This window comes from Aythya fuligula, chromosome 20 (genome assembly GCF_009819795.1).
Source record: "Aythya fuligula isolate bAytFul2 chromosome 20, bAytFul2.pri, whole genome shotgun sequence".
In the NCBI taxonomy this organism is placed as follows: domain Eukaryota; kingdom Metazoa; phylum Chordata; class Aves; order Anseriformes; family Anatidae; genus Aythya; species Aythya fuligula.
The window spans coordinates 9,278,048-9,303,789 of NC_045578.1; the positions used below are offsets into that span (position 1 = coordinate 9,278,048).

A 25,742-nucleotide genomic window follows, 5' to 3' on the forward strand; every position below is an offset into this window, starting at 1 on the left:
GTTATAACTGTTTCTGATATTCTTATATGCATAAACATCATAAAATTACACTAAAAAACCCTACAAATCAGGAACTTAGCCAGCCTAGCAGTTATTTCGTAACACCAATTGACTTATATTCATTCGTTATTTGTATATTGACCACAGTTTATTAGGTGCTTTATAGACTATCCATTCCCTGTATCAGCACTTTAATCTTAAAGGAACAGTCAGGACTACAAGCAGGATATGAATTCTCCTTAGGTTTTCTCCAGCTTTGATGACTGCTTTACTTGCTCCTTACTTTACACTGGTTTGACAGCCAACAGCCTGGATTTTTTTTTCCCCAAAAAGGTACTGATCAGGTATTCAGACATCACTGTTACTCTTGGTTGCACCACAAGAGAGGTGAATCTACATCATGCTCAACTCCCTTCCTTGTCTTAAATTCCCACAGGAAAGCCATGAAGTACAATGAGCATTTAATCTGGGCAGAGCTAGAACCTGATATTCCTCCCAGTACCAAGCACCTTAAGGCTGTTCAACACTTTATTTGTTCAGACTGTGAGCAGACTATCAGTTCTGTACCAAAGGATAACATATATATTCTGTCCTGAGTTAAAGAATAATTTCAACTGCACAAACCTGTGGTGAAATCCATCTGATGGCCATCTTTAAGGAATTATGGAAGAGGTAACTATTTCTATAATTCACTGACTTCAAAAGTATGTTTGACATTATTGTCGGGAAAATTATGTTAACCATGGATTACTGTTACAATCAAAGTATGTAGTGAGAAGTCAAGAGGCTTAGTAGTAAATTTTCAAAGCGGTGCGTGGGGATTTACCCGTTTGACTCCCATTAACGTCAATAGGAGTCGCGCGGCTAAATCCCTGTACACTGCTTTGAAAACTGACCCCTTCGTGTTGATGGACCCCTCTCTAAGAAGTTCCAGATGACCATGTAAGAATAGTAAAGAACTGTTTCAGCATGTGCCCTTGTTCATTATTGTTGTTTGTACACATCTGAAAGTATTTTAATTCCTATATGCAGTGCTGTTTCCAGCATTTAGTATATAAAATACGGATTAAGATGGGCAAGTCCTCAGTAATCTGATGAAGCCATACACATGCCCATGTATATATATCAAAAAACTGACACAGGTTGGCAGCCTCCAAAACACCCTACAGAGTTAATTTTTATCCACCTTGTCTATATTATTTCACAAACAGCAATTATGGCTGAAGAACATATCAGGATTTAGTACATTGCTCACATGCAGTTATGCAGCTCTTTCATGGAATGATACCTGACCTGTTTCTGTTTACCCCAATCAGTCCAATGCTCAGTCAGAAATTAAATTTGCTTCCCTTTACCACTTAATCCTGTTTCCTGTAGGGAGCAGGAAGTACAGGTTACAGTTTTCGGGAAACTTAGCTTCCCCTTAAAAAAAGACCATGAACTACAATTTCATTAGAAACATCTTTTTTGAAGCAGGACGGTGATCCAGATTAGCTTGCAATCTGTTATGCGTTCAAATGTAAGAAGCAAACCTGAAAATTATATTTTCACTGTTTGTGACTACTGCCAGGAAAACCCAAATACTCAGAGAAAAAAAAAAAAAGCAAAAAAACCAGTATACTTATTCAGTAATCTGTGGTTGATACCGTGAAAATACAAAACAAAATTTAACAAATCAGACAATATAAAATATATTTTTAGATATTTTTATGAAGTCAATGAAATGCAAAGGGAAGAAAAGGAGGGGTGGGACCCAGACCTATTTTAACTTGAAATGCTGAATAGAAAGATTTGTGAGAACACTATACCAAACCTGTTTCAATGTTGCAATTTATAATTAGTTCTCTAAAATTCTGAAATTAGTGGTTTATTTGGATGTAGAAAAAAAGTCCTCTGAAATTTCAAGGAATTATAAAATCATTCCACAAAGATCTGGACTTTTAAGGATATCTGAAAACTCCGTAGAAGCTACTGATGCACAGATCCAGGAAATTCATTTACTATATGGCAGTAACAAATTACAATTTCATGAAAAGGATACACTAGCTAGAGATGATTTCAAGTAGGAAGAATAGTAACGGCAATCTGACAATCCAGAAAATATAAAAAATATATATATAATTTCCCATCTGGATAATAAAGTTAAACATATGTACTCAAGTTAAGTATGTGAAATCTCCGCTGTGTGCTGGCCGTACACAGAATACCCCAACAACACATCGCTGTTTCCCATCTTTAAGTCTATTGCTCTAACAGCTAACACGGTTAGCTGCAATACTCTTGCTGAGAGTAGGGGTCACAAAACCTAGCAGAATCACCCAATCTACCGAAAGGCTGTTTGTATGTTTGCTCAGCACTGACAAAGGAGCCTCCCCCCTGCCTCTCTGCAGACTGCCCTTAGTTCTGCAACCCTCCCCTCTGTCACTCTGACCCTCCATGAACTGCGTGTGCTATGCTGGGTCTTGCAGCTGCTCGTTTAAGCCCAGAACACTCGATTAACACAATTTTGTGGACAGGCCCCCATCTGTGCTGTACAGGTGCATTGTTTAGACAACATTCGTATGAACAGTGCATAAAAATTATGGCACGTTGAAATGTTAACGCACTCACCAGTGCTTGTTCTGGCCCCGCTATAGGGTTCAGAGCACTGCAGCTTGTGTAAACTCAAGTGGGCTTCACCCACTTCAACATAAGGTCGGAGAGCTTTGCTTAGATAGCCTTCATCAGCAGATTATGTGGAACTGTGCTCTGAAGTGCCACCAGTGCTGCTGCAGAACCAGTACCGTCAGCAGAGACGCCGATGGGCCGCTGCGAGCACTGCCTGCTTCACCTCCTCCAGCCCAACTCACATCTGACCACAGCCACGCAGAGAGCTTGCTCTCAGGAACAGAGCAAGAAGGCTTTGAACACCTCATAACTACATGATAGCATAATTGTGGTTACAGAGCTGGCTCTGGTTGTGATCAGTTTTATTATTTGGAATCGAGCTCTGTTGTGACAGACATTGAACATATACACAGCGAGATGCAGCTCTTGCCTCGCAGACCATACTATCCACACACACACAACAGATATATGTATTTGTGTGTTTGGCACGTACCATAATAGATATTCTTTCACATCAGTGAGAGAATAACCACACTATTAAATACATATATAGAAAAGAGTGCAAGAAAAAAACAGGGGTAGAAGGCTGAGACGCAGTGGAATACTGTGACTAATCACCAGTCCCAGTTCGTTAGCCTGTTATTACCTGGCTGCCATCCTGTGCTCTGCTGCACACAGAAAAAGGCCAGCAGACCAGAATGACCAGATTCCTTACTGTACCTGCCCGGCCTAACTCAAATGGCAGCAGCGTGGCTATGATTACGTGCATCATAGCTTGTTTTTCATAGTATCTGTCTTCACAGCACATATTCACAGTTATTTAATACACTTTCTACTCTTATTCTGAGTCCCACTTTCCACTGCACAATACTCACTAGTTAGATGCATGGAATTTTTATTTCCATCAATGGAATGTATGGAAGGAATATAAAATAGGCAATAAAGAACCACAATGTTGCTTAGAAACAAAAGTCTTGCTCAGGGTGCATAGCTTTCATACAAGGGAGCAGGAAGTGCAAACAGGATGTCAGCGTTCAGATTATCTGTATAAATTGTGTTATCATCTACCCCAAACAAACAATGAAGAAAGGTTAAACCCCTCCCTTTGAAGACAATGAAGAGTTATTAAGTTTGACTTCTATTGAAAGCCATTTTCAGTAAAATGCAAGATATGCATAACAGTTGGTCTAGAAATGAAAATCTGTTGTAACACCCAAAAGTCAAAGGCAGCCATAAATGTAGACCTTAATCTTTCCAGGAATCCCTTAACGAAGTCTATAAAACTGATTATATCTTCAGGCCTAACTCAAGTGCAAATTCTTACTCAGAAATAAGTAACAGCCATGGAAGTATTACTTGGAGACCAGAACAGGAACAAAGGAGGAGAATACTGAGCACTGCTTCAAATCCTAAAATTGTGAAATATGAATTACGTGGCATTTACAATAAGCAATTAATGAGACAGCAGAAGCCTCAGCTACATGTCTATTTTTCTGAGAGTGGAGCACAATTTCCAGAAGTGGTCAGAGTGGGATAAAGAAAACACTGCATCATTCCTTTTAACACAACAGAAATGGTCTTTGATTATTTAAAAGCCAATTGCAAAGATCTGTCTTCAAAACCTCCTATTGGAGGTTTAATAGCAAAGAGGTGCAAGTACACTTACCAGCAACACTATAGTAAAGTAGAGACTTTTGTTTTAACAAAATCTATATTTATACGATTACATTTCCTATGGTTGAGGGCAGCTGTAATTAATGGATTTCCCTCCTTCCCCTAATGCAGTCATTTGTCAATTTAAACACAGAATGTCCAATCAATTTTGATGTATTTAGTAAGCAATTTGTCAAAGAGTACTGCATACCAGTTAATATATTAATTCTTGTCACTGGCCTGCTTCTGACAACTGCAGGTTGTCTCCACAAAATTGGTCCTGATGAGTCAAAACTCTTGCCAGGAATGTGAAGGTGCCCTTTCCAGAGTCAGAGGATAGAAATAATAATTCATTTTATTCAATACTTTTTTGGGGAGTTTTTGCTCTGATTTTGAGGTGTTTTTTTTTCATTAACACGTGAGTCATCCATGTTTCAGGGATCTGAACTACAGATACCTCCGATGTTTGCAGGCAGTGCTTTGCACAGCTCTCCTCGTGCTATCATGTTATGAATGTCAGTCTAACTGTACCAGGTGAAGGTATTTATATTTTAAGAAAAAAATATAACAAATGGGACTACGTTTCCTTCCTTTGATGTGATTAGATTTATGAGTTGCACAGAACATTGGCAAATAAAAAGTGAATGCTAGAGACACAAATAAGATAAAATACTAGGTGTTAAACCTGACAAGGGTAGGAGAGAAACATCTAGCAACTAACACCCCACACTGAAGATCTGAAGGTTGTAATATATCTTAGGCTTCCACGATGGACTCTTACAAAAATAAAAGCAAATCTGTAATCTGCTCCACAAGAAGCCAAGGAGATTCTCAAGACTTATTTTCACTCTGACCAACTGCAAAAAGCCTGAAACAGAAGCAGGCCAGCATGCTGTAGAATTTAAAATGTAAATTCACTTTCCAGCTATGAACTTAGAGAAGAGTTCACATCTCCTGCTACCCACTTTCTCACCTCTTGCACCAGCCATGGCTGCAATACCATGCTCAGGTAGACACAAACTGCATAGTCTGATCCAGGTTTTTGCAGCAGATGTCACAGATGACCTCAAAGCAATCAAACAGCTGTGCTAATCCACTTACGAAAACCCCTGGGATAAAGGTCTTGGACACTTGTTGTACAAAATACTTCTTCAAACAATGGTTCCTTGTTACTTCCTTACTAGCTGTGAATGAAATTTAGGAACCTTTAAAAACATTAAAAGCCAAACCAAACCATGCCTAACTAAATACCTAAGTGCAGTATTTTTGAAACCTCCTTTTTTTATTACAATAATTTAGTGGCCAACTTCATACTTTTCAGAGACTAAAACAGATTTTGGTCCTGTGCTTTGGCATCAGCCTGCATATTTATGAAAACCTGCAAAGTATAGCCCTCCAAGTAGACTGCCAGACGTTTCATTGTTCTGTCCGTCTGCTGACAGAGGTACTCTGTGCTAAAAAGCACACTGAGTATTTTTCAATGACCCAGGGGGCAAAGGTCACTTATTATAAATGGATAATGAGACCTAATGCAATGTTCTGAGTGTGGACAAAGAAAGGGTCTATCTATACCCCCTTGTGACTTGGTCATTCAGGCTTTTATTTCCCCTGCACACTTAATGGAGCCAAACAATTGGCAGAAATGCTATACAGAAACTGAGAGAAACCGCTGTATTCTACCTCTGATAGACAGATACAAATAGTGACCCTGAAACGGCGCCAGAATTCCTCTTACCACTAACGTGGCAGACAGATGTAACATTCACCCTAAACCTCCTATTTAGCCATTTGCTGGCAATTAAACTTACTGACGGAAGTGATAGCACATCAAACCACAGGCTGCAGCTAATGTCAACTCATTACATTACTACAGGTAAGCAGAGCCAGATAACTTCATTTTAGCGTGTATTTAGTGGGGGGAAAGCTAACAGGTGCTTTGGATTCTTTGTGTGAATCCTGTTTTGACTCCACTTTTTCAGAAAGTTCACTGAGTATCTTCAGATATAACAAATCCAGAAGACAAATAAAACTTCAAAGAAGATCACATATACACAAATTTCTGTTAATGCTATTTTTACTATGTTCTCTATTTTTTTTTTGTCTCTACTGTTTATTATTCTGTGTTTTTCCACATTCCACACTCATCTTAAAAAAATCCTTCTAAATGAATTAAAACCCGAATTAAAATTGTTCACTGTAATTCAAATAATACAAAATCATTACTTTGTTGGAATCCCTCATTCCTCTTCCATTAAAAAGATTCCAGTACAAAAATATTTGAATTGCACGGTACTTGACCTGTTAATGATATACAGAGTGAGTCTCATCCATCCCTAATTTCAGGAGGTGGGGTAAGCCTGTCTGTGTATACGACCATTAATGCTCACAGAAAGGCTTTTGTTCAGACGGTATCTATACATTACTTAAATTTCAACAGAAACCCAAAAGTATACAAACTACTTGTACTAAGTGTCCAAAATTCTCCAGACAGCATTCTGTGCTTTTGGACTCATGCTGCAATAACTGCATGCGACATGCAATACTTTCTGTATTTATACGCTTGACAGTCTGCAGGAGACATAGCTGAAAGACAGTCTGGAAGAGACAGACATCAGCTAGAGCACAGAATTTGGGGAGTGGGGGAAAGGAATGTGGCCTAAACAGACAAGCTGCAAGGACTCACAAACATAGCAAGCATCTGTGAATTAAAGCTCGCTGTGGAGAGCGTTTCAAGATGACTCAGTATTGCTGTTTTCCCTGAAGACACTACGTTTGATAGTCTGGTTGTTAGATAGTTCAGCAAAGCAAGAGGCCCGACAGCCCTAAAGAACAATAAATGCACACAGCAACAGACAGTATCCTTTTGTCTAAACGCTCTGTCTTACATAGATATTTTAACTACTAACAGGATGGCAGGATATACGTTACAGAAAACTGCTAGAATGGGGTCTTAACTCCACCTCCTTGGTGGCAGAAAACAGATGATGTTTTTCCTCACAAATATGCCGAGCTAAACGTGACTTCTTGAAACACTGCAGTTTCTGTGAGTGAACCTAAGTATGCCTTTTTTTTATCTCATTATCATAAAATGCCATTATCATTTAATGCCATCACCAGCAACAGGTGCATAAGCAATGGATAAATATATAAATACCAAAATGAATCATTGGCAACATAAGCAGACTGCGTGGCAGCAGTTACCTTAAGCTACATTATGAAATTAGACCTATGCTCTGTTGTCAATAGGACTTTGACAGTCCTTGATCAAAGGCTTTGATAAAAACTACAAATGTATTTGTTGACCTGATAGGACTCAATGCTTCAAAATACTTATGCGAAAATTTAAGCATAGGCTTGCACATCTGATTTTAGACATACTCATTCGAAACAGTGATCTATTTTAAATTTACATTACAAAATATTATACAACCAGCAAGCATCCTTGCAATGACCTTTCATCTCAAAGCATAACTTACATGCCTATGCATGTGAAAGCAAAATAATACAGAAATCTAGAAGAAAAATCTGATAGAAATGCACAGCGCACTTGGTTTTGGGTGCTATTAATTACTTCTTCAGATTATTTTCTAAAGTTTCAGTTTTCTTCCCTTTTTTAAGCAGCCTGGAAAAAGGAAGAACCTGGCCTTGTAGTTTTCCGCAATGTTATGAGCTCTGAGGGCATGCAACAGATGGACAGCTAGAAGTAACACATCTGATCTGGTGCCAACGTCACTTTTACAAGTCACGTTCACACTGCCTTTTGGCCCAGGTTCCTCTGCATCTTAAATGCCTGTGTCACATAACGTGCTGGTGTTAGCTGCACTGACACCTGCACAGAGGGCCCAATATCCCCATGAATACCTCTGCATATTCCAGGAGGTGTTCCCTTGTGAAACTTTGACTCTTCTATCACTTCAACTTGACTACACCCTAGTTAAAAAAAGAGGCACTTGCTATTGACTTAATATTCTTCTATTCCCGAGGAAGCAGTTGCCTGAGACTGTCTGGAAGTAGCCAGAATCAGGATTTCCAGGGGACTGGGAAAATGCAGATACACTTAGTTGTCACTGAATATAGAAATCACGAGAGGAAATGGCTAAAAGCAAGGGAAGTGAGAGGAGGAAAACCTGAAGACTTTAAGGCATCTAATGGTCACACCTGAAAGACTTGCCAAGTACTCACTTTTTGCCTATGTGGTAGCCTCCCAACTTTGATTTGTATCAGAAAGAAACTACATCTGCTATCCATTACTAATATAGTTTGTTACAAGAAGCTCTTTTCTGAGGTGAATATGTACTGAAACAAATAAATGTTTCTGCTGCACAGATGCACTCAGATCTACATTACTACATACCTACTTGTAGGTGTGCCTACTGCTTCCCAATTTCTAACACAACATGCATTTACTCAACATAAGTTAGCAGTCAGGAGGTGCCTTACGGTGTCCTTTTTCCTATAGTTTATTGTATTTTAATACAACATATGCATTTTGGCATATTCTTAAAAAAGAAAAAAAGGAAAGAGAAAATCAGAGCATTATTTCTAGCACACATTATAAAGTTTATGCATGAAAATACTTACTGTACATTCCATACATACATGGTAAATGAGCATCTAGTTCATAAAATAGTGAACTTTTTGGCTTATTTGCAAAGAAGCAGCAAAACTTATTGAATTTTATAAGATAACAACCTTTAAAATTAATAAACTTTATCATAAACCTGGCTAGCAAAATTCTCTGATTATAAAATTATCTAAAGAAAGAAACAGTTACTATTCTTTTCTGGACTTTTGTCATAAATACTGAACTACATGTTTTCGTTTTAAAAATTCTTCACTGAACCTCAGCTTTTAAGGCATTATTTTAACCTGTAAAAAGAGCTACTTTTATCCCTGTGGAATTTTATAATGGAAAACCGCAGAAACATTTTACCTTCCTGTAATTATATTATTGCCAGTACACTGCTACATTTCTGAAATAAACTGATTTCATCCTTCATGGTAAGTTGTCTCTAAATCTTCATCACATTTCAATGATATCTCACACAAAAGTGCTGCCTCCTGCTAGTTCATTCACATTTTTAGAAATTGTCTTGGACAACTGTTGCCATTTTGTTTGAGGAATGCAGGCTGAAAAACTGTTTCAGAAAGTCACACTCAGCTTAAAACTTGCACAGAAGACAAAAAGTTGTCAGCTACTTACAGCCAGCAAGAAGATACTGGTAGTACTGTACTGCATCTGCAGCCAGGAGCAGTGGATGGTTTGCATTAAATGGTGGTTGGAGTTCATTCCACTGAGGAGTTCTGAGGTAAAACACAAGACTATTAATATTTAAGCTAATACAGAGAATGTAAATCAGTGTTTCTGTCATCACATATAATTATCTATACAAGCTCAGAAAATGTTTGTAATTATTTAAATTAGCTTGTTCAAACACTGAAATACACCACAGGCAGTTGAGCAGCATGACCAAATCGTGCAGATTGTGAAGAAAAGACAATAGTTGTTTGTTGACGGCAGCATACACTGCACACAAAAAATGACGAAGGCGGTTTTGATTAAGCTGGTAAATACGTTTAGGACCGCCGTATGTCATGCTAACATTATTTAATATAAACACACAACGGAACCTGGGGAACTTTTTTGTTCTGTTAACTAGCATTGCTTCGATACTGTAAAGTCATTGAGCATTTACAAACTGTGAAAATAAAGCTGTGTAAAGTTATGGACTATTGATCCAATTAGAATTTTCAATTCCATTACAACCTACTCATTTCAACAATAATGGTCTAGAAGTCTGTGTTGTAATTTTAATTAGGGTGGGCCATTCCTAAATAGCTTGGTAAATCAAGTATTGATCAATCTAGTCCAGCAATAAGCAGCACTAAGGAATATAGGAGCCAAGAAAAATCGATATAAAAATATTTTAAAACATCAAAAGCACTGACAACAGTTTCTCATCAATTTTTGTTTACTTTCCTCCACATGTCAGGAATAATTTCTTCAACTATCTCAAGAAATGCTACCTTCAGCTACTTACAGGATAACTTGCCTAACTCTGCAATGCTTCATCTTGGAAACCTCACACTTGTCTCATGGCAGAATTCTGTATTGTAACACTACTAAAATAATTAAAATACACAATTAAATATACAATACACAACTAGAATAATTGTTTCCAGTCCTTTTATAAAAAAAAAAATACAGTCCGATCATTTAAAATCACCAGTTCATAAAGATCTCTATTCCATGTTCATGGAGCTCTATGTCTACAGAAGTATTTCAATGGCAAGCTCCCAATCAGACAGAAGCACTGACAGAACCACATCCTATGTCAGGCTCAAATTTGAGAGACTTCTCTTTCAATGAAGAACGGTAGGATAAAATAAGGAGGAAAATCATGATGTAGTTCATTCATCCCTTCCAAAGAAAGAATTCATAATCATTTTCTGGACAAAAAGGAGAAAAAATAAAAAGAAATGAAGTACCTAACCAAAGTCCAGCTGGCTCTTGGGCACGTCATCATTTCCAAGGGCGTGTCATCACTGATCTTCGGAGCGGTGCTGAGTGGACGTGGCTCCAATACATGCTCCACCAGGCTGCCATAGCAGCTGATAATATACAGTGACTCCACTACAAACTGTTTCGATTGATCTGTTTGAAAGAAGAAAGAAAATCTTATTGCAATACAACAGTAGAAACAGATTATTTTTTAACAGAAATAGTAGACTCTTTATTCTTGTAAGTCACTTAGCTTAATAAACTTGTGGTAAAATATATGAATTAAAAAGAGTGAAAGACCTGGAGAGCCAAAGAGAAAATCATACAAAGCACAGTTAATTCTTCCCTTGCTTCAGAAAACTATAAATACCACATGTAAGAGTAGGGGAATGTTTTCTCACCAACATGTATTCAATTAACTACACATTGACAAACATCTGCTTTAGAAAAGGTATCTCACCTTTACCTCCCAGCTTTTTATGGGAAGCTTCACACAGTGTCTTTGGATTGAACTATCAAAGTTTGTTTTCCGTCTATATATAACATTATAAATCACAGTGGTTTGTTTAGCTAATTTAAATTTCCTGTAAATAGTCCTATTTACCTGAATTATCTCAACTGCAAGTCCATAAAAATCTCCATTGATACAGAATTTCAGAAACAAAATCACCCAATATGTTCACAAGTTACCACAAAATGAAAAAAAAAAAAAAAAACAAAAAACAAAAAACAGAGAATTCAAATTTAAATGCAAAGCCTAGATTTGCAATATACCTACCTTTTTCTCTTTTTAGCCCTGGATTGTTTGCAAACCATGACCTTGATGATCCAAAGACTGCAGCAACACAAAACTCTCCTCCCATAGACTTACTGGGTGAAATTTGTGGAGCTGGTTTGGTTTTGCTTAAAGAAAAAATAAAATAGAATTATGAAAATTAATTCTCAAAAATTAAGACGTCCTTTGCTTAACAGTCAAAAGACGTAAATTCAGAAGTGCTAAATATCTGCAGCTCCCATAAGATTTAGTAGGATTTACAGATGCTTAGTGTTTCTGGATAATAGGTTCCAAATTCCCCTTCATCACTGAACTCATTAACTTGAAGAACAGCACTGGCTCATAATGAAGAGTTGGTTGGACTGTTTGAAAGACCCAATATTGAATATTTGCATTCAACGGAAACAACTTCTTAAGTGAATATAAACATTTATAATTACAAGTCCTTTGGGAATGAAAATACAGATGCTGGGTCAGTCATTTAGGTGATTGGTATTTTCTTGCATTTTAAAAAGATAGTTAGAAATAATGGTAAAATTGACTGCTGATCAATTATAAGCTGGCGCAGTAACTGATGCCACTGAAACCATTAAAATAGATGTGATGTGGGCAAAAGGGAAAGAGGGAACAACATGCGGAGGATACAAGGAAAGGGAAACAATACACACACTCATGTGCTACGTGTTAAAACAAATCAGTAATTATATCATATAAAAAGAGATTAAGAAAGATGCTCATCTGAAACTTCACAATATGCATGTAGCAGGTATAGTGGTTTATAATTACGTCATTGCATCATGTCGTGTTTTTATTTTCTTCTTCAGCTCCTTAAATGAATCTGAGGATATGCAACATTCTGGTTTGTATAAATTCAGAACTTCTCAGAGCACTGCCCATTTCCTCAGTTCATTACACCTGGATTTCATCCTTTCCTTAATGGAAAAGCTGTTTGAGAAGTTCACGCAGGATTCCTTCTTCTCTGTGTTCCATTTTTTCCCCATTTTTGTAAGTTATCTCCCTTTCTTTTATTCTACTTCACTGCTCCCTTCTCTTGCTACCTCTCCCTCCTTTCCATTTTTCTTCTATTAATTTCTTATTCCACATTATATCAGCCTCTATTATACTGTCACATTCTTATTCATTTTTAAGTAATGCTCTTCAGTCCTAAGAGCGTGTGTATATATAGACGTGCAAACACAGTATTGCAGTATTATGAACTTTAGCAGCAGAAAAATACTTTAAAGTGGCAAAAAGCAATTAAAACACTATGCAGAAGTATAATGATATTTAATTCATACTACTCTTTTTTTTGTTGTTGATTAGAAATTACTTGTATATGGGTGAAGGGGTTCAACAGAATGAACCAACAGGGATACTAAAGCAGGAAAAGACTTAATATCCAAAATCAATATAATGAAAAATAACGTAAGAAAAGCATTCTAAACCAGGATTATTCTATAAGCTGGGCTTCTCTAGAACTTCTGCACCTGGCTGCAGAGACTGCACCTGGCTGAAGTCTTGTCTTGCTACCCTAAAGCTGAAGCCAGATCTCACTGAAATACATGGCAAAACTCTCCCTGATCTCAAACACTTGATTTCCTTCCAACAATTCCAGCAACTAGCTGTAGTAAGTGACACGTGTAAAATATGGCATATGGTTAAAAACACATAGCCTCCTTGATTGCTGTCGTGCAACTTGAAACATTTAAAATTGCCTTCTCCTTGAAGCAGCAAATACTTTTTCTATACCTACTGGAAATGAGGTCACATGAAAATGGGAAAAAAAACTAATTGTTTGCACTTGCTTTGTATTTTCAGCCAGGTTTCTGAAAGGGATTTTAAAAAATAGTAGTTGAGCTTCCCAACACTTTGTAAAGTATCGCTCCACCACTTTTACAGATGGACCCACTGAAGCACAGAGGAGCTAAGCTACCTGCCATAAATCACACATACGGCAAGCCTATGGTCACATTTGTTAAAAACAAAACGAAACAGAAAACAAACACCACCACAACAACACAAACACAAGACCTTTCAAAAAGAATTCCATTACACTAACCAGAATCAATGGAAATATTCAGATGAACTTTCATAGACTTAGCCCTGTCCTGAAGATCTTGCACTTACATGAGAAGCTAGAACGTCCCCAAAGAGCAATTGCAATTTATAGTCAGTAACTCTGATATTGAACCACCACAAAGCACTTAATAGCCAACTGTTACAACTACAATTACAGATTACTGGGTCAAAAATCTGTGTTCCAAAAAGTTCCTGACTGTAAATGTATTACCTCGTTTCCAGTGTCACTTCACAATCTATATTAGCATATTTAATTTATATTAACATATTATTATTTATGGCTCATTAAAATTGAAAATAGACTCCTCTCACTTTGAAATAGTCATCTGTCACTGAAATGGTATTTTTAACCAGTTTTGTAACAAGTTGTGTATCAATAACTATTTTTAGTTCTCACCTCCCAAATATTCATACACTGACAACTCCTGCAGAAATGACAATGTAAATGAATGCACTAATGACAATCTTGTTACTGAGCTATACTTCATTCAGTAAACGATTGTTATTTAATGTAGGACAAGGCTGTCCAGGACAGCGTTACTCCTCAGTTAATGCAAAGCAAACTGTGAGTATAGGTGAGATTCAGTTGTATTCACTTCCTCCTAGAAACTCTTAAAAATAATACTTCTATACTATTCTAATATTCTGAATATTCTGAATATTTACACAACACAATCTGAGGTTATTAAAATAATTTAAAATGCAAAAAAAAATGGGAGCAAATTCTATTCTCACCTACAAACTGGTGAAAGCTTCAACTGAGACAAAATGGGCTTCAACCATTTCTTCAAGCCTTTAATCAGAAGTGAATCTGGGACTCGTAACAATAAATTACAAAATCTTTCCTGGTTTCTGCACACTCTTAGCTCCAAAGACCTAAGCTCAACCAAATACGGATATAAACAACAACGAAGGAAATGGTCTAAACTACATTCTATTTACACCATGTCTTTAAAATGCACATCTTTCAAGGCACGCATTTAAATGTTGGTTTCGGTGCCAAAACATTTTCCATTCAAGAACGATGTTTTGTAGACAAAAAGAGCAGACCTTGTAAAACACGATTACTCATGTGGTTAAACTTAGTCCTGCTAAAAACAAAAACCAAGACGTACTAGTGCATCATACTGGTTTCTACATATTTCTGAAAAGAGTGCAGAGATGTCAACAACTCTACGCTGAAAACTATTGCAAATAAAGAATCTTTCATTTTACCACCATCTAACTTTAATCCCTGAGTTTTCATCAATACATTCCAACTCCAATTTCTTTCTTTCAGGGGATCTCAAAAGCCAAGTTACATTCAGTAATAGTAATGCCATTAGAAAAATCTATTTTCATGTCATTATGATATTTTAACAACATGGAAACTATAAATCCTCATTATTATGTAGATGCAAACACCCTCTCAGCCTTATAAATGATAACCAAACAATACTGTTGAAGGTAGGTGGTGAATGACTTGTTTCTGCTATGAACTCCTGCTCTTTACTTGCTCTCAGCCTGTCAGCACTTCATAAACTATTCCAAGAACTGAAATTAAGGCACATTTTGCCTCACTTTTAAAAATGGTTAATTTAAAGGAATCTTCACAATTGCTAACTTTCCGAATATTATGCCATATTTTTTACTGAAAGCGGTTATGATGCAGGAAGAAGTGCAGGTTGTTGGGAATCAACACTACCAAATAAAAAAGGTGAAGCTGATGTGACCAAAACGTTCGCTCTCTTAATTTCGATATTACACCTTGAGAAACAACGGCACCATAAGGTATATGGAGGATAAAATGTCAGTAGACTTTTTCCTGTTTTGGTCTACCCAACTGTGTAGCTACACCAAGAATTAATTCCCCAAGACAACACAGTATTTTTATCTCAATTGTATCAATGCAGAAATCAAAGCAGGTAGTTAAAAATATATATCCTTAAAACAAAAATAATGCAGAAAGGGCAAACTGTTCCTGTGTCTACCTGCGAAAAAAGAAACTTTTCTGCTTATCTCACTTGGGGTGGGGCAGAATGATGTTTTTTGGTATATCACCTGAGCAGATCTTGACCAATATTAAAACATTTTGCAAACCATAGACAACTACTGAAAAATCAAAGGCTACACAATACAGCTATGGAATGTTCCTCGAAGAGCTCTATGTCCCTCAAAATACTGCTGGCTTTTAAAGTTGTCTTTAATTTCATACACTCAAATAAGTGACATGAGTTTAAAAATATAAATAAATTGGAACATACATGATATGAAGAAAATTATTTACAAATTCAAATATCTATAAAATAGGATGATTCTTGTTCTCTGCAGCCTCTATTTGGTTTTATATTACCAATGAATGGGCTTCAAAAATGTCAGATTCCTAAAAACAAAGGCACATATCTGTAAGTCACTACACAATTAATCCACAGCTAAACACACTGAAATGGAAACATCCAGTTTGGGAAGGTGGAAGTTTTATCTTGACTATATAAACTACCACGAAAGTATCAGAGAAAAATATTGCATGAAATTTGCAATTAAAAAATTACTGTAAAAACCCTATCTGTCTCAAAATACATTTTAATTAATTTATCATTGTGCCTAAAACAAGAAAAGAAAGACATGTTTCCAGTTGTCAAAGCATGAATAAAACAAGAGAAAGCAAGAAAGAAATGGTAGGCTCCTTTATTCACCAGGCAGTAAGCTGTCAAATCTCCATTCATTTTGTTTACATAATTTAGGACTCATTAAGACTTTAATGGAAACAACATGATTTCTTCCCCCACCCAAAGCGTGTTTTTTATCCTAATTTCTCTGTAGGCTAGTAAAGACCATATTTGTGAGCTAGCACCGGCATTAAACAAACCACAAAACAGTCTTGTGAAAGACAGGCAACGATTTTTGAGTCTATTTCATATATTCCCCTCTTTAATCTAGGCCTTTTAATCTTGCTTCAATCTAAAATCATTTCTGGTTGACATGCATCTCTGCCTGGCTTTGCTGAAACTCTGGGAGCCTGCTTTATGAAGGCAGCAACCAGGACATCCATTTGCTAAGACAATCTACATTGAAAACTCTTCTTCCAGAGCCTTTTCAGTTCTTAGATCCCCATCAGACAAATAAACTTAGATGCATCATAAACTACGTTTAGGGATGGTTCTTAGGAAGACTGCTGCACTATCCAGATACCATACTGTGCTATTATATAGGCTCCTTCCCACATAATATTCATGTAATAGTGATTCTCCAGGAGTAAGGAAATGGCAGCTTTCCTTTAAAAGTGTCATGTTTAGTACCTTTGCTTGTCTGGTGTTTGGTATAGCTTACATATCCTTCATTAGCTGTCCTCTGCCATTCTCTAAGAACTCTGCATCCTAATGAAGCTCTTACGAAGTTCTTTCTGCTGAAAACAGTATTTTGACAGAGACATAAGGGGATGATACAAGAGGAACAAACTACCATTAGTAGAATCAAGAGCCACAAACAAATATTCTAGCAAAGACTGACAGACAGAGCTGGTAACCCTTTGCTAAAATGAAGAACAAACAAGAAAAACTCCTCCTGCCTAAAAGTTTCTAAATTTTCTAAGGAAGCCTTAGAACCTACAAATTTCTCCCATCCTTGCTACTTAAAACTTCAACCACCTCATTCTGAAAAGGTGACTGGAGGTTATGTAGCACTGTATGCAGCTCAAGAGCTGGTTTTGTTTTGTCTGTGTTTCTGTAAGATGCTGCCATTTTACATATTTCAACCAACACCGTTTATAATTTCAAATATCAATTATTTCAAAGGAACTGTGGTTCCTTTTTCTCCTTGGGTGTGATAAGCATTTTTTGTATTTTATTTTTGTAGCATCCACTTCACTTGCTTCATCTCTCTTACTGCAATACTTTACTGTCCACTCATTGCTAATCTGGCTTATTATCGGGAGGTCATCATCGACGTTTGCTGTCTGCAAGCAACTTAGTGCTACTATAACAAGGGAAGCTATATAGAAAAAACAGACCTGCTTTGGAAGGATATTGCAATCACTCTTGCCTGCTGGGAAAATATTTTATTTTTTCAGCTTCTGTGCTACTTAAAAATTAAATGCTCCCTCAAAGGTTAAAGAAAGAAAAAATAAAGACGAGACAAAAAGAAAAGTAAAGGTGAATGCATTTGTTTGACAATGCTTGATGGTGAATACGCATCCACAGTTTAAAAGTGAAATTATGCAGTGCTTCCACCTATGAATCAGCCATGCAGTAAACAAATTGGAAAAAAAATATATATATATATATCCCAAATTAAAAAGTCTAAACACAGAGTTATTTTTAGTGAGTACAGCAAATGAATTATAGGCATGCTGGGATTGAACTGGGAACTCACCATGGAGCTTTTATGGAAAAACATCCTGCTCCAAACAGGTAAGGTCTTCACGTAAAGGGGAAAAATGCACAGAAATTAGATGAAAACTCAATTACCAACAAGTACACTGTACATCATGCTATTAAGATTTATGCAGAAGGTAAACAAAAGAATTTTTATAACCGTTCATGATGCCCTGGAAGAGATGTAGACCTCTCATGTAACCAGCATGCTGACACTCACAAAGGGAACAAGTGCCCACGTGAACAGTCCCACTGACAACGCAACCACCCACAGAAGCACGAGCTCACAGGGGAGGCTCTCCATGCACGACTGCTGTGACAAACGTAATGCATCAGGTGCAAACAGGTTTTGATGTTGTAATTCAAGTTAGACACAGTTTAGTTCTCCTTCCTGAAACCTGCAGACAAATCTGAGGCAAATGCAGTCAAGAGCCTTCAACAGACATCCAAGTCATAATTAATAGACAAAGAAAGTAAATTAGCATCAAGACAAACAACCTTGTGGGTGTTTTCCATGAACCACTGAAGGTCTACGTGGGACATTTTTTAAAAATTTATTGAAATGAAGTGTGTCCTAAGCAAAAAAGACTACAGGTACAAGGCACTCTTTCTCTTAGGGAAGTTCCCCAGCCCTTTTCCTAGGTTAGATCCTATTAAATTAAAAATCTTCAGCAACTGTATGCCACAGAAATCTTGTTCCCCCATTTGTAAGCTTGCATGGATTGCAGGAAAGAGAACCCTCACTTACTTCAAATGTATTTGATGTTAGAAATCACCTGATATAGACCTTAATGTTTTTGGCCACTCACTAATTTATCTACACAATTTTTTTGGTTGTTGTTCATGTATTTTGCACAGTGTATAGTTCTTAGAGTGGTATCACACCCCATTAATTTTAGTGCATTTTGAATGGAATTTTCCCTTGTTTACATCACAGGCCATAGCCATACTGACATTTGCATAAAATCTGAAAAGCAGGAGCAGGAGGTAAATTTAGAGCTACTCACATGCTCACGGCTTCTTTGATTCTCATTTGGGATGTAACATTATCCACAAAATTACTGAATAATTGATTTTGTAAATGCCAATGTGTCATTTTTCTTTTCATGCTCTGACTCAGGGATAAATTCTGGCTAGTTGAAACAAGTAAAGTATTTTCAGGCAATCAACTAAACAGAGAAGGTCTATCATTGAGAGATATATAAAGCCATAAGCCTACACAATTAACAGTACTCCAACATACACAAAAAAATAATTCTAGAAACTGAATTTGGCATGAGTGCAACTTCAACGAATGCAGAATCCTCTTAGAAAAAAAATAGGTGAAGGTAGAGAACTAAGACATATATTCTTCTACATCCAAAGATGTAAAAATTCACTAAAAATTAGAATAGTGTGGGAAAAACCTATTCTCCTTCCTCCCCATTTTTTAATTAGTAATATCTGTCAAAAAAAAGATTTGAAGATCTTTAAAACTCTGTATAACGGCCTGCCTTTTAAATGTTTGTATTTAAATGAATGCTTGGCACTTTAGGGGAGAGAGCTCATTTAGTGGAAACGTCTGCCTTTCTGGATGCAATGTATCATATTTGAGTAGTGATAAAACCCAATTAAATTGCATGCACTGTATGAATTGCATGTGCTGTATGAACTGTAGGATGTCCTATAAAGTCAATATTCAGTCCCTAACCGAGTTGAAGGCCATTCTAATAGCTCAACATAAGATTACCACAGCACTATTACACCATTTAAATATTTAATGGAAAGCGAAGATTTTTGCATAATCCATTGCCAATGCAATTTAAAACCTAGAACCTATCTTGTGTACATTTGAAGAGTCACTGGAGAGTGGTCAAATCTGACTGGGAGCTTGGAGTTTCTGAATTATGATCCTGGACATTTGGCAAGTCATTTTTTTTCTGCCTGCCTCAGTTTCTCTGTCTGCAAAAAGCAGGCAAATGATGTTTCCATGAGCTCATCAGAACAGGTTAGAAGGTAACAGCAGTCTTTCTATTTAGTTCACCATACTGTGTTGACCCAATTACATTTTCAAATCAACAAATTCCTCTAGTTGAAATACAAATTGACTTAGGTGGCTACACAGACTTCCATAGAGGGTGGTTTCTTGTGTTTTTGTTTGGTTGGTTTTTGTTTTGTTGCTGTCATTTTTACATAGATTCAAAATCTTGTGTTATGAAGAAAAAGCAATTACACTTCAAAAGTCTAAGGTATGTCTTAATAATAAGCTGTGAGTTTGAAAGACAGAATATAGCTTTTTCTTTATGATCACGAGATCAATTTCTTTTAAAATGACCATTTTTTCCTATGATATTTATTTAAGCTTTTTTTTTTTTTCCAGTACTTCCTTCATACAGTACGGACGGTATGTTAATGGAGGGGCTGGGGGGGGAGGAGAGAGAGTACAAATTACAGGATAACCCAACCTTGAAAAGACAGCACCAGATGGCTATGCTCGGTGACAGGAACAGAGCAATGCCAAAGCAAAAAACTCACTGAGGTTCTCATAGCTAGTGGGGAATTCTAAAGGAAAATTTTTTAATGAAGATGATTTCTAACTCAAAATTTCAACAGCATCTTTTTAATTTGTTTTCTGATTGAGTTTTATCAAATTCAAAACTGAAATATTCTGTGTTGTTTCATAAACGCTTGCAACTATTTAAGCTTTGAATATACTGTGCAATACCCACTCACTCCAACCCTCATTGCTATCATGTTGCCATCTGAAATGAGAATCCTTTCATGAACACTGACATTTGAACAAAATTCAGTGCAAATGGCCATATTTCATATCAATTGCAAATCATTACAGTAGGTGCTTTATTACCAAAATTTTTTATAAAACCTTGAAGTGGCACAAAACATGTCTCTGGAATGTGCTTGAAAAAGAGTGTCTGGCTTCAGCATGCAGGCAAGCTGACCTATTTTACTGAATTCTTTAGCTTTACTTTTAATATTTTCTTGACTTTTTTAGTTACCGTTGCCTACTGAAATGTATCATGACACCATGACTTTGCACTCCTCATTTTTGTTTGCCTCAGTAGTAGAACCTGGGCTCAATGAAGCTCTTCTTAGTCAAAATAAAACCAATGGGTATCAGTGACGTATGACACACGTAATATAAGCAATGAGAAGCAGTAAAATGAAAGCATCTCAGCGTGCTGCAACATCAGCCACTTCACATAACCTTCTCCTTACTGGGAGTGGAATGAGGTATGAAAATGGGGAATGGGATGAAGAATGGATGAAGTTCCATGTTTTAAAACTCACTATTTTTTGGATGAAAAAAAAAAAAAGAAGAAAAAGGTTTCTTTTCCTGCAAGGTGCATTGGATGTTTCTGTTTTGGTAAGACCCAACTAATGCAGGTCACATCCTGGCATTTCACTAGGTCTATAATGAATTAGAGAATGAAGTATGATACAAATATAATGATCATACCCCTTGAGATAGTTAAAACAAATGCTGCTGTCAGAGAAGACAACTTTTTAAACAGTTTTTCGTTTTGGGCAGTGATTCTATCTTTTATTTCTCTCCTTTCTATTACAGTCCATCTGTGTCCCCCCGTTCTTACAAACTGGAAACAAACTACAACTCATTCCACAAACACAAGGCAAGCTTATAAAGCTATCGCAAAGCACAAAGCTGTCTTCTAACATATTCTAATACACTGCCTTTTATAGACAAGCATGAGATGGATCATACAGTTCTTCCCCTTTCAAATCTATAAGCTCTTTGTTAAATGAGCAATGAATTAACCCATTCACCAGACTTGAGAAAGAATTCGCATTACTATTAAAATTTTGAAAGGGAAACTGAGGCACAGATCTATAAAGACTTATTAAATCTAGCTCTTTTACTTTCTTACAACCCCCTAATCTTTAAAACATAAGATGCTTCCTCCCTCATTAGTGCTAGAGCCCCTTTGGGAAAGCCTATCTGCTCCTCAGAAAGTGCTGACAGTACAAACTACAGGAAAGCGAGTCAATGGGATGACAAAATATAGGGACCAAAATGAAGTGCTTCATGAAGGTGGGGAAATTACAGTGAGAGACTGGGGAAAGCAAGGGAAGAAAAAGAGGACAGGGAACAAGGAAGCACTGATGATGGGCAAGAAGGGAGGTAATGCTCTGAGATGTCTGGTGCTGAGAGTGTAAATTGTATTCAGATTCAGAGTTTAATGAGTGATCAGAAAATGTTCCCAAACCCACAAGTTTACATGAGAAAAAAAAGCCTCTGTGATGAACAGCACAGCAATGACACGACTCCAGATTCTGGCCTTTCATTCCCATAGGGCTACTGCAAACACTTTTAAAAAATTTACTGCTGTTCCACTTGTCAAGAAAAATGACATGCTTTGCAGCTCTGCTTGAGCAAATAATATTAAGAGCAATGATCCCTCCTTTTACCTGAAAAATATTTTGCTGTCTTGGATACTGGCAAAACAAAACCCAGCATGACTTTTTGGTTAATAAAACCTGCAAAGCTTAATTAAAATGTCTAGTATTAAAGCAGCTTTTCAGATGCTAAAAGCAAATAAAATGGACAAATCCAGAAGTGGTAATTACACGATATTCTTTTAGTCTTGCTTAATTCTTTCAAAGCAGCAACAGAAAAGGAATCTGCTTTAAGGGCCACTGAACGGTGACTGTAAAACCCAACCGACTGCAAGTCCGTCTCCTTTTCTGATCGCTGCACAATCACAAGGTTAAGCAGCTGCTTCCAAAGAAGAGCCTTGTTTCCTTGGAGCAGTGCTTAAAGGTGCTGACCATGTAGGTGTAAATACATCTGTCTGTTGCCATTTGCAGTAATACATGCCTCCTACACTTCTCAGAGTGAGGCAGATGGTCCCTGTCCTGTCTAAATATTACACTGTACAGACTTACATTGCTATGTGTTTCCAGAAATATGAGGGCAGATGTTAAATATGTTAAACACACGCTTTGCCCCCTGGAGGTTTAAGTTAAGGCTGCTGTCTCAATTTGGTCATTTTAGGCATGCCAGGCTTCTTGGATCCGAGGCATTCCTCTTAAATCCCTGCCTTATAAATACAGCTTTTCATGTTAATTTTGTGTACTTTCATCAAATATTTTGGATGCAGAACAAATGAAGGAAGCTCTCAGCTTAGCATTACACATCTACACAGGCTTCACTGAAAATTATGATCCTCATTCATAAAAACTCTATTTACACAGCAGGGTATTTCCCATGACTGTTTTTTCCTCCCCTTATATAAGCCTCACTGAGTATTCTAAATTTAATTAATTTTAAAAATTATACAAAATAATAGGACACAGACAGTTCGTGAGTGGTAAAATTTAGTCAGAGAAAACTAGGAATAAGAACACTCTCTGAATATGCTTGAGATAAATAAGAATAAAATATTAAATCCAAAATGCAGATTTATTACATTCACTATGGTCATAGTAAAGTTTGCTGGTATCACCACTGTATTAAAGAAGCAGTTCTGTAAAGGCAGCTGCATGAGTTACTACTGTAAACTTAGTAACTCAAAAACTGCAATGGTGATTATTGATTATTATTTTTTTAAATCATCACCCTTCACCACTTCTCCTATCACAATGCCTTCCCCTTACAGACCATCAGATGGCTTTCTATTTTCTGCATCTCATCCTACCTAGTTCTAAGTTCCTATTCTATTTCTGTGAGACTGCATTTCTGTTCTTCTCTGACTGTAATCTTCAAGAAATCTTTCTGTTATTTTCCTCTTCCTGTAACTTGCTACTTATTTCCATGAACACCAACCTTTCTTTGAACCTAGCTCGCCTCTTGTCTTCATCCAAAATCACACCCTTCTTTACTTTCAAAATGCATCTGATTGCTAACACACTTCCCTTGCCTGTGTTTAAACTGTAAGCAGAAAAAAAAATGCAAATATAAGCAACTGAAATGCATGTGTGGAAGAAATAAATCACAGCATTACCCTTGTATTACTTCTTTACCAAGTCCTATTTACAATTATCTGTGAAGTTCAGGAACTGCAGACAGCCTCATTCCTTTGGGCAACTGAGTGTTTGCAGCTCATGATTTGGTTCTAAAAGCCTACTGTTTACAGCGGTGAGAGCAGGACTGGATTGTTAGATAGACATATAGAGATAAACATGTACATACGTGCATACATATGTAAGCTTTAGAACCTCATCATGCATGCTAAGAGCACTAAACAAACAGTAACGGATTTAACAGAATGCTCTGAACACTCAAACATGGAATATGGGAGTTACTCAGGGAGAGAGGAAATATCCATGAGCTCTCTTCTGAAAAATATTTCCCAGGTCATGAAACACAAGGTAAAATTCACTTCACTACTAGTGTTTGAGCAAGAAACCAAGGAACAATTGAAGCAAGACAGTGCCAGGACCCATTTGCCAATATGAAGGGAAATGTTAACTTGTAGGACTCTCAGTCGTTGAGACAGTCAAACAAGACAAACTTGATTTTTTTGTTGTTGTTTTGTTTGTTTGTTTTTTGTTTTTTGTTTTGTTTTGTTTTTGTTTTTAATATAAAAGCAGTCTGTAAATTAATGCATAAATCAGAATTAAAAATTTTAATTAGAATATATTCAGGGATTTGAAGTACCAAAAACTGAGAAGGAAAAAAAAATCGCCTACTAGCTTTATGGATCAATTGCAAAAACTTTAAAATTTAAAATTTAGCAAGAGAAAAATATCAACTGTTTAACAGCATGAATTAACTTGAAAATTGTTATGGTTTATGAAACTCACAGAATCTTCTTTGTAATTATAATGTACATATATTGTATATATTCAGTAGAGCTTTTCATAACAAGCATTTTGAAGTGCTTTATCATGGCACATCACGAAGTAGCGAAGTGTGACTGGCTCTGGAGTGAAAGTCCACACATCAATTTCATAGTACAGAACGGTCACTTCAGAAGAAAAATAAGGTCAAGAAAACATCAGGATTAAGTTTTCTCTTTATACACAGCCTGGTTTACTGTCCTTCAATTTCTGATAGTCAAAAATCATCTCTGCTTGAGAAGGTTGGAAATCAAAATAAACAAACTCTTAAAAAAAAAAAAAAAAAAAAAAAGTAAAACCATAACTTATTCTGATTGAATACAGCTCTGCTTATGTTTCATACCAATTCCTGGTGTGAAACTTCTGATGGCAGCATCCAGCATTTCCCATATGATAGACTGCAAGAAAATGACCCATCCAAAAGAATGCTCCTGAATTCTTTTTTTGAGTTACTAAGTTCTTTTTTGTTGCTGTTTTTCTTTTCTTATGCACTCTCCCCCCCCCAACTATTCTCTTACCACTGGAATAAAAAGTAAAATAAAAGGAATAAAAACAGGTATAAATATAAGGAAATTATTTTCATATAAACTACAAATAGCAAGGTTAAGAAAGGTTCGTACACATCCACTTACCCTGTGCGTTTGGTGATGGTCCCTAATGTCATTGGCTGCTTGATTTGAGCAAGAGGCAACACCACAGTCAAACTTGGAAGAGGCAGGAGTCGAGGGTTCCCAGGATTATTGTTTGTGAAGTTATTGTAAGTGTCTTGGCTGTTCAATTTACCTTGATGGGATACAGACGTAATAAAAAGTATTAGTGGATTTTTTTTCTTCATTTATAATTTCTAACAAGTGCCTGAAATAAGCCATTGCAAAAAAAAAAAAAAAAAAAAGAAAAAAAAAGAAAAGAAATAATGAAAGAAATAATGAGCTCCCACTGTAAACAAAAGCAAATCTAAAAAAGTCATCTTCATTTC

The 25,742-nt window shown here is 36.6% G+C and overlaps 1 protein-coding gene across 8 annotated transcripts in view; it reads right to left on the minus strand.

The window, feature by feature from the left end:
• BCAS3 (BCAS3 microtubule associated cell migration factor) overlaps positions 1-25,742 on the minus strand; it is a 354,038-nt gene that overhangs the window by 200,411 nt on the left and 127,885 nt on the right. For 6 of the 8 annotated variants that reach the window (XM_032200765.1, XM_032200763.1, XM_032200761.1 and 3 more), the window contains exons 16-20: positions 25,399-25,549; positions 17,967-18,011; positions 11,541-11,665; positions 10,750-10,915; positions 9,464-9,564 (exon numbers count right to left, since the gene is read on the minus strand). In XM_032200765.1, coding sequence (XP_032056656.1) covers positions 9,464-9,564; positions 10,750-10,915; positions 11,541-11,665; positions 17,967-18,011; positions 25,399-25,549 — 588 coding nt within the window. The remainder of the gene's footprint in view (positions 1-9,463; positions 9,565-10,749; positions 10,916-11,540; positions 11,666-17,966; positions 18,012-25,398; positions 25,550-25,742) is intronic. The other 2 variants (XM_032200766.1, XM_032200758.1) reach the window with 1 other exon arrangement.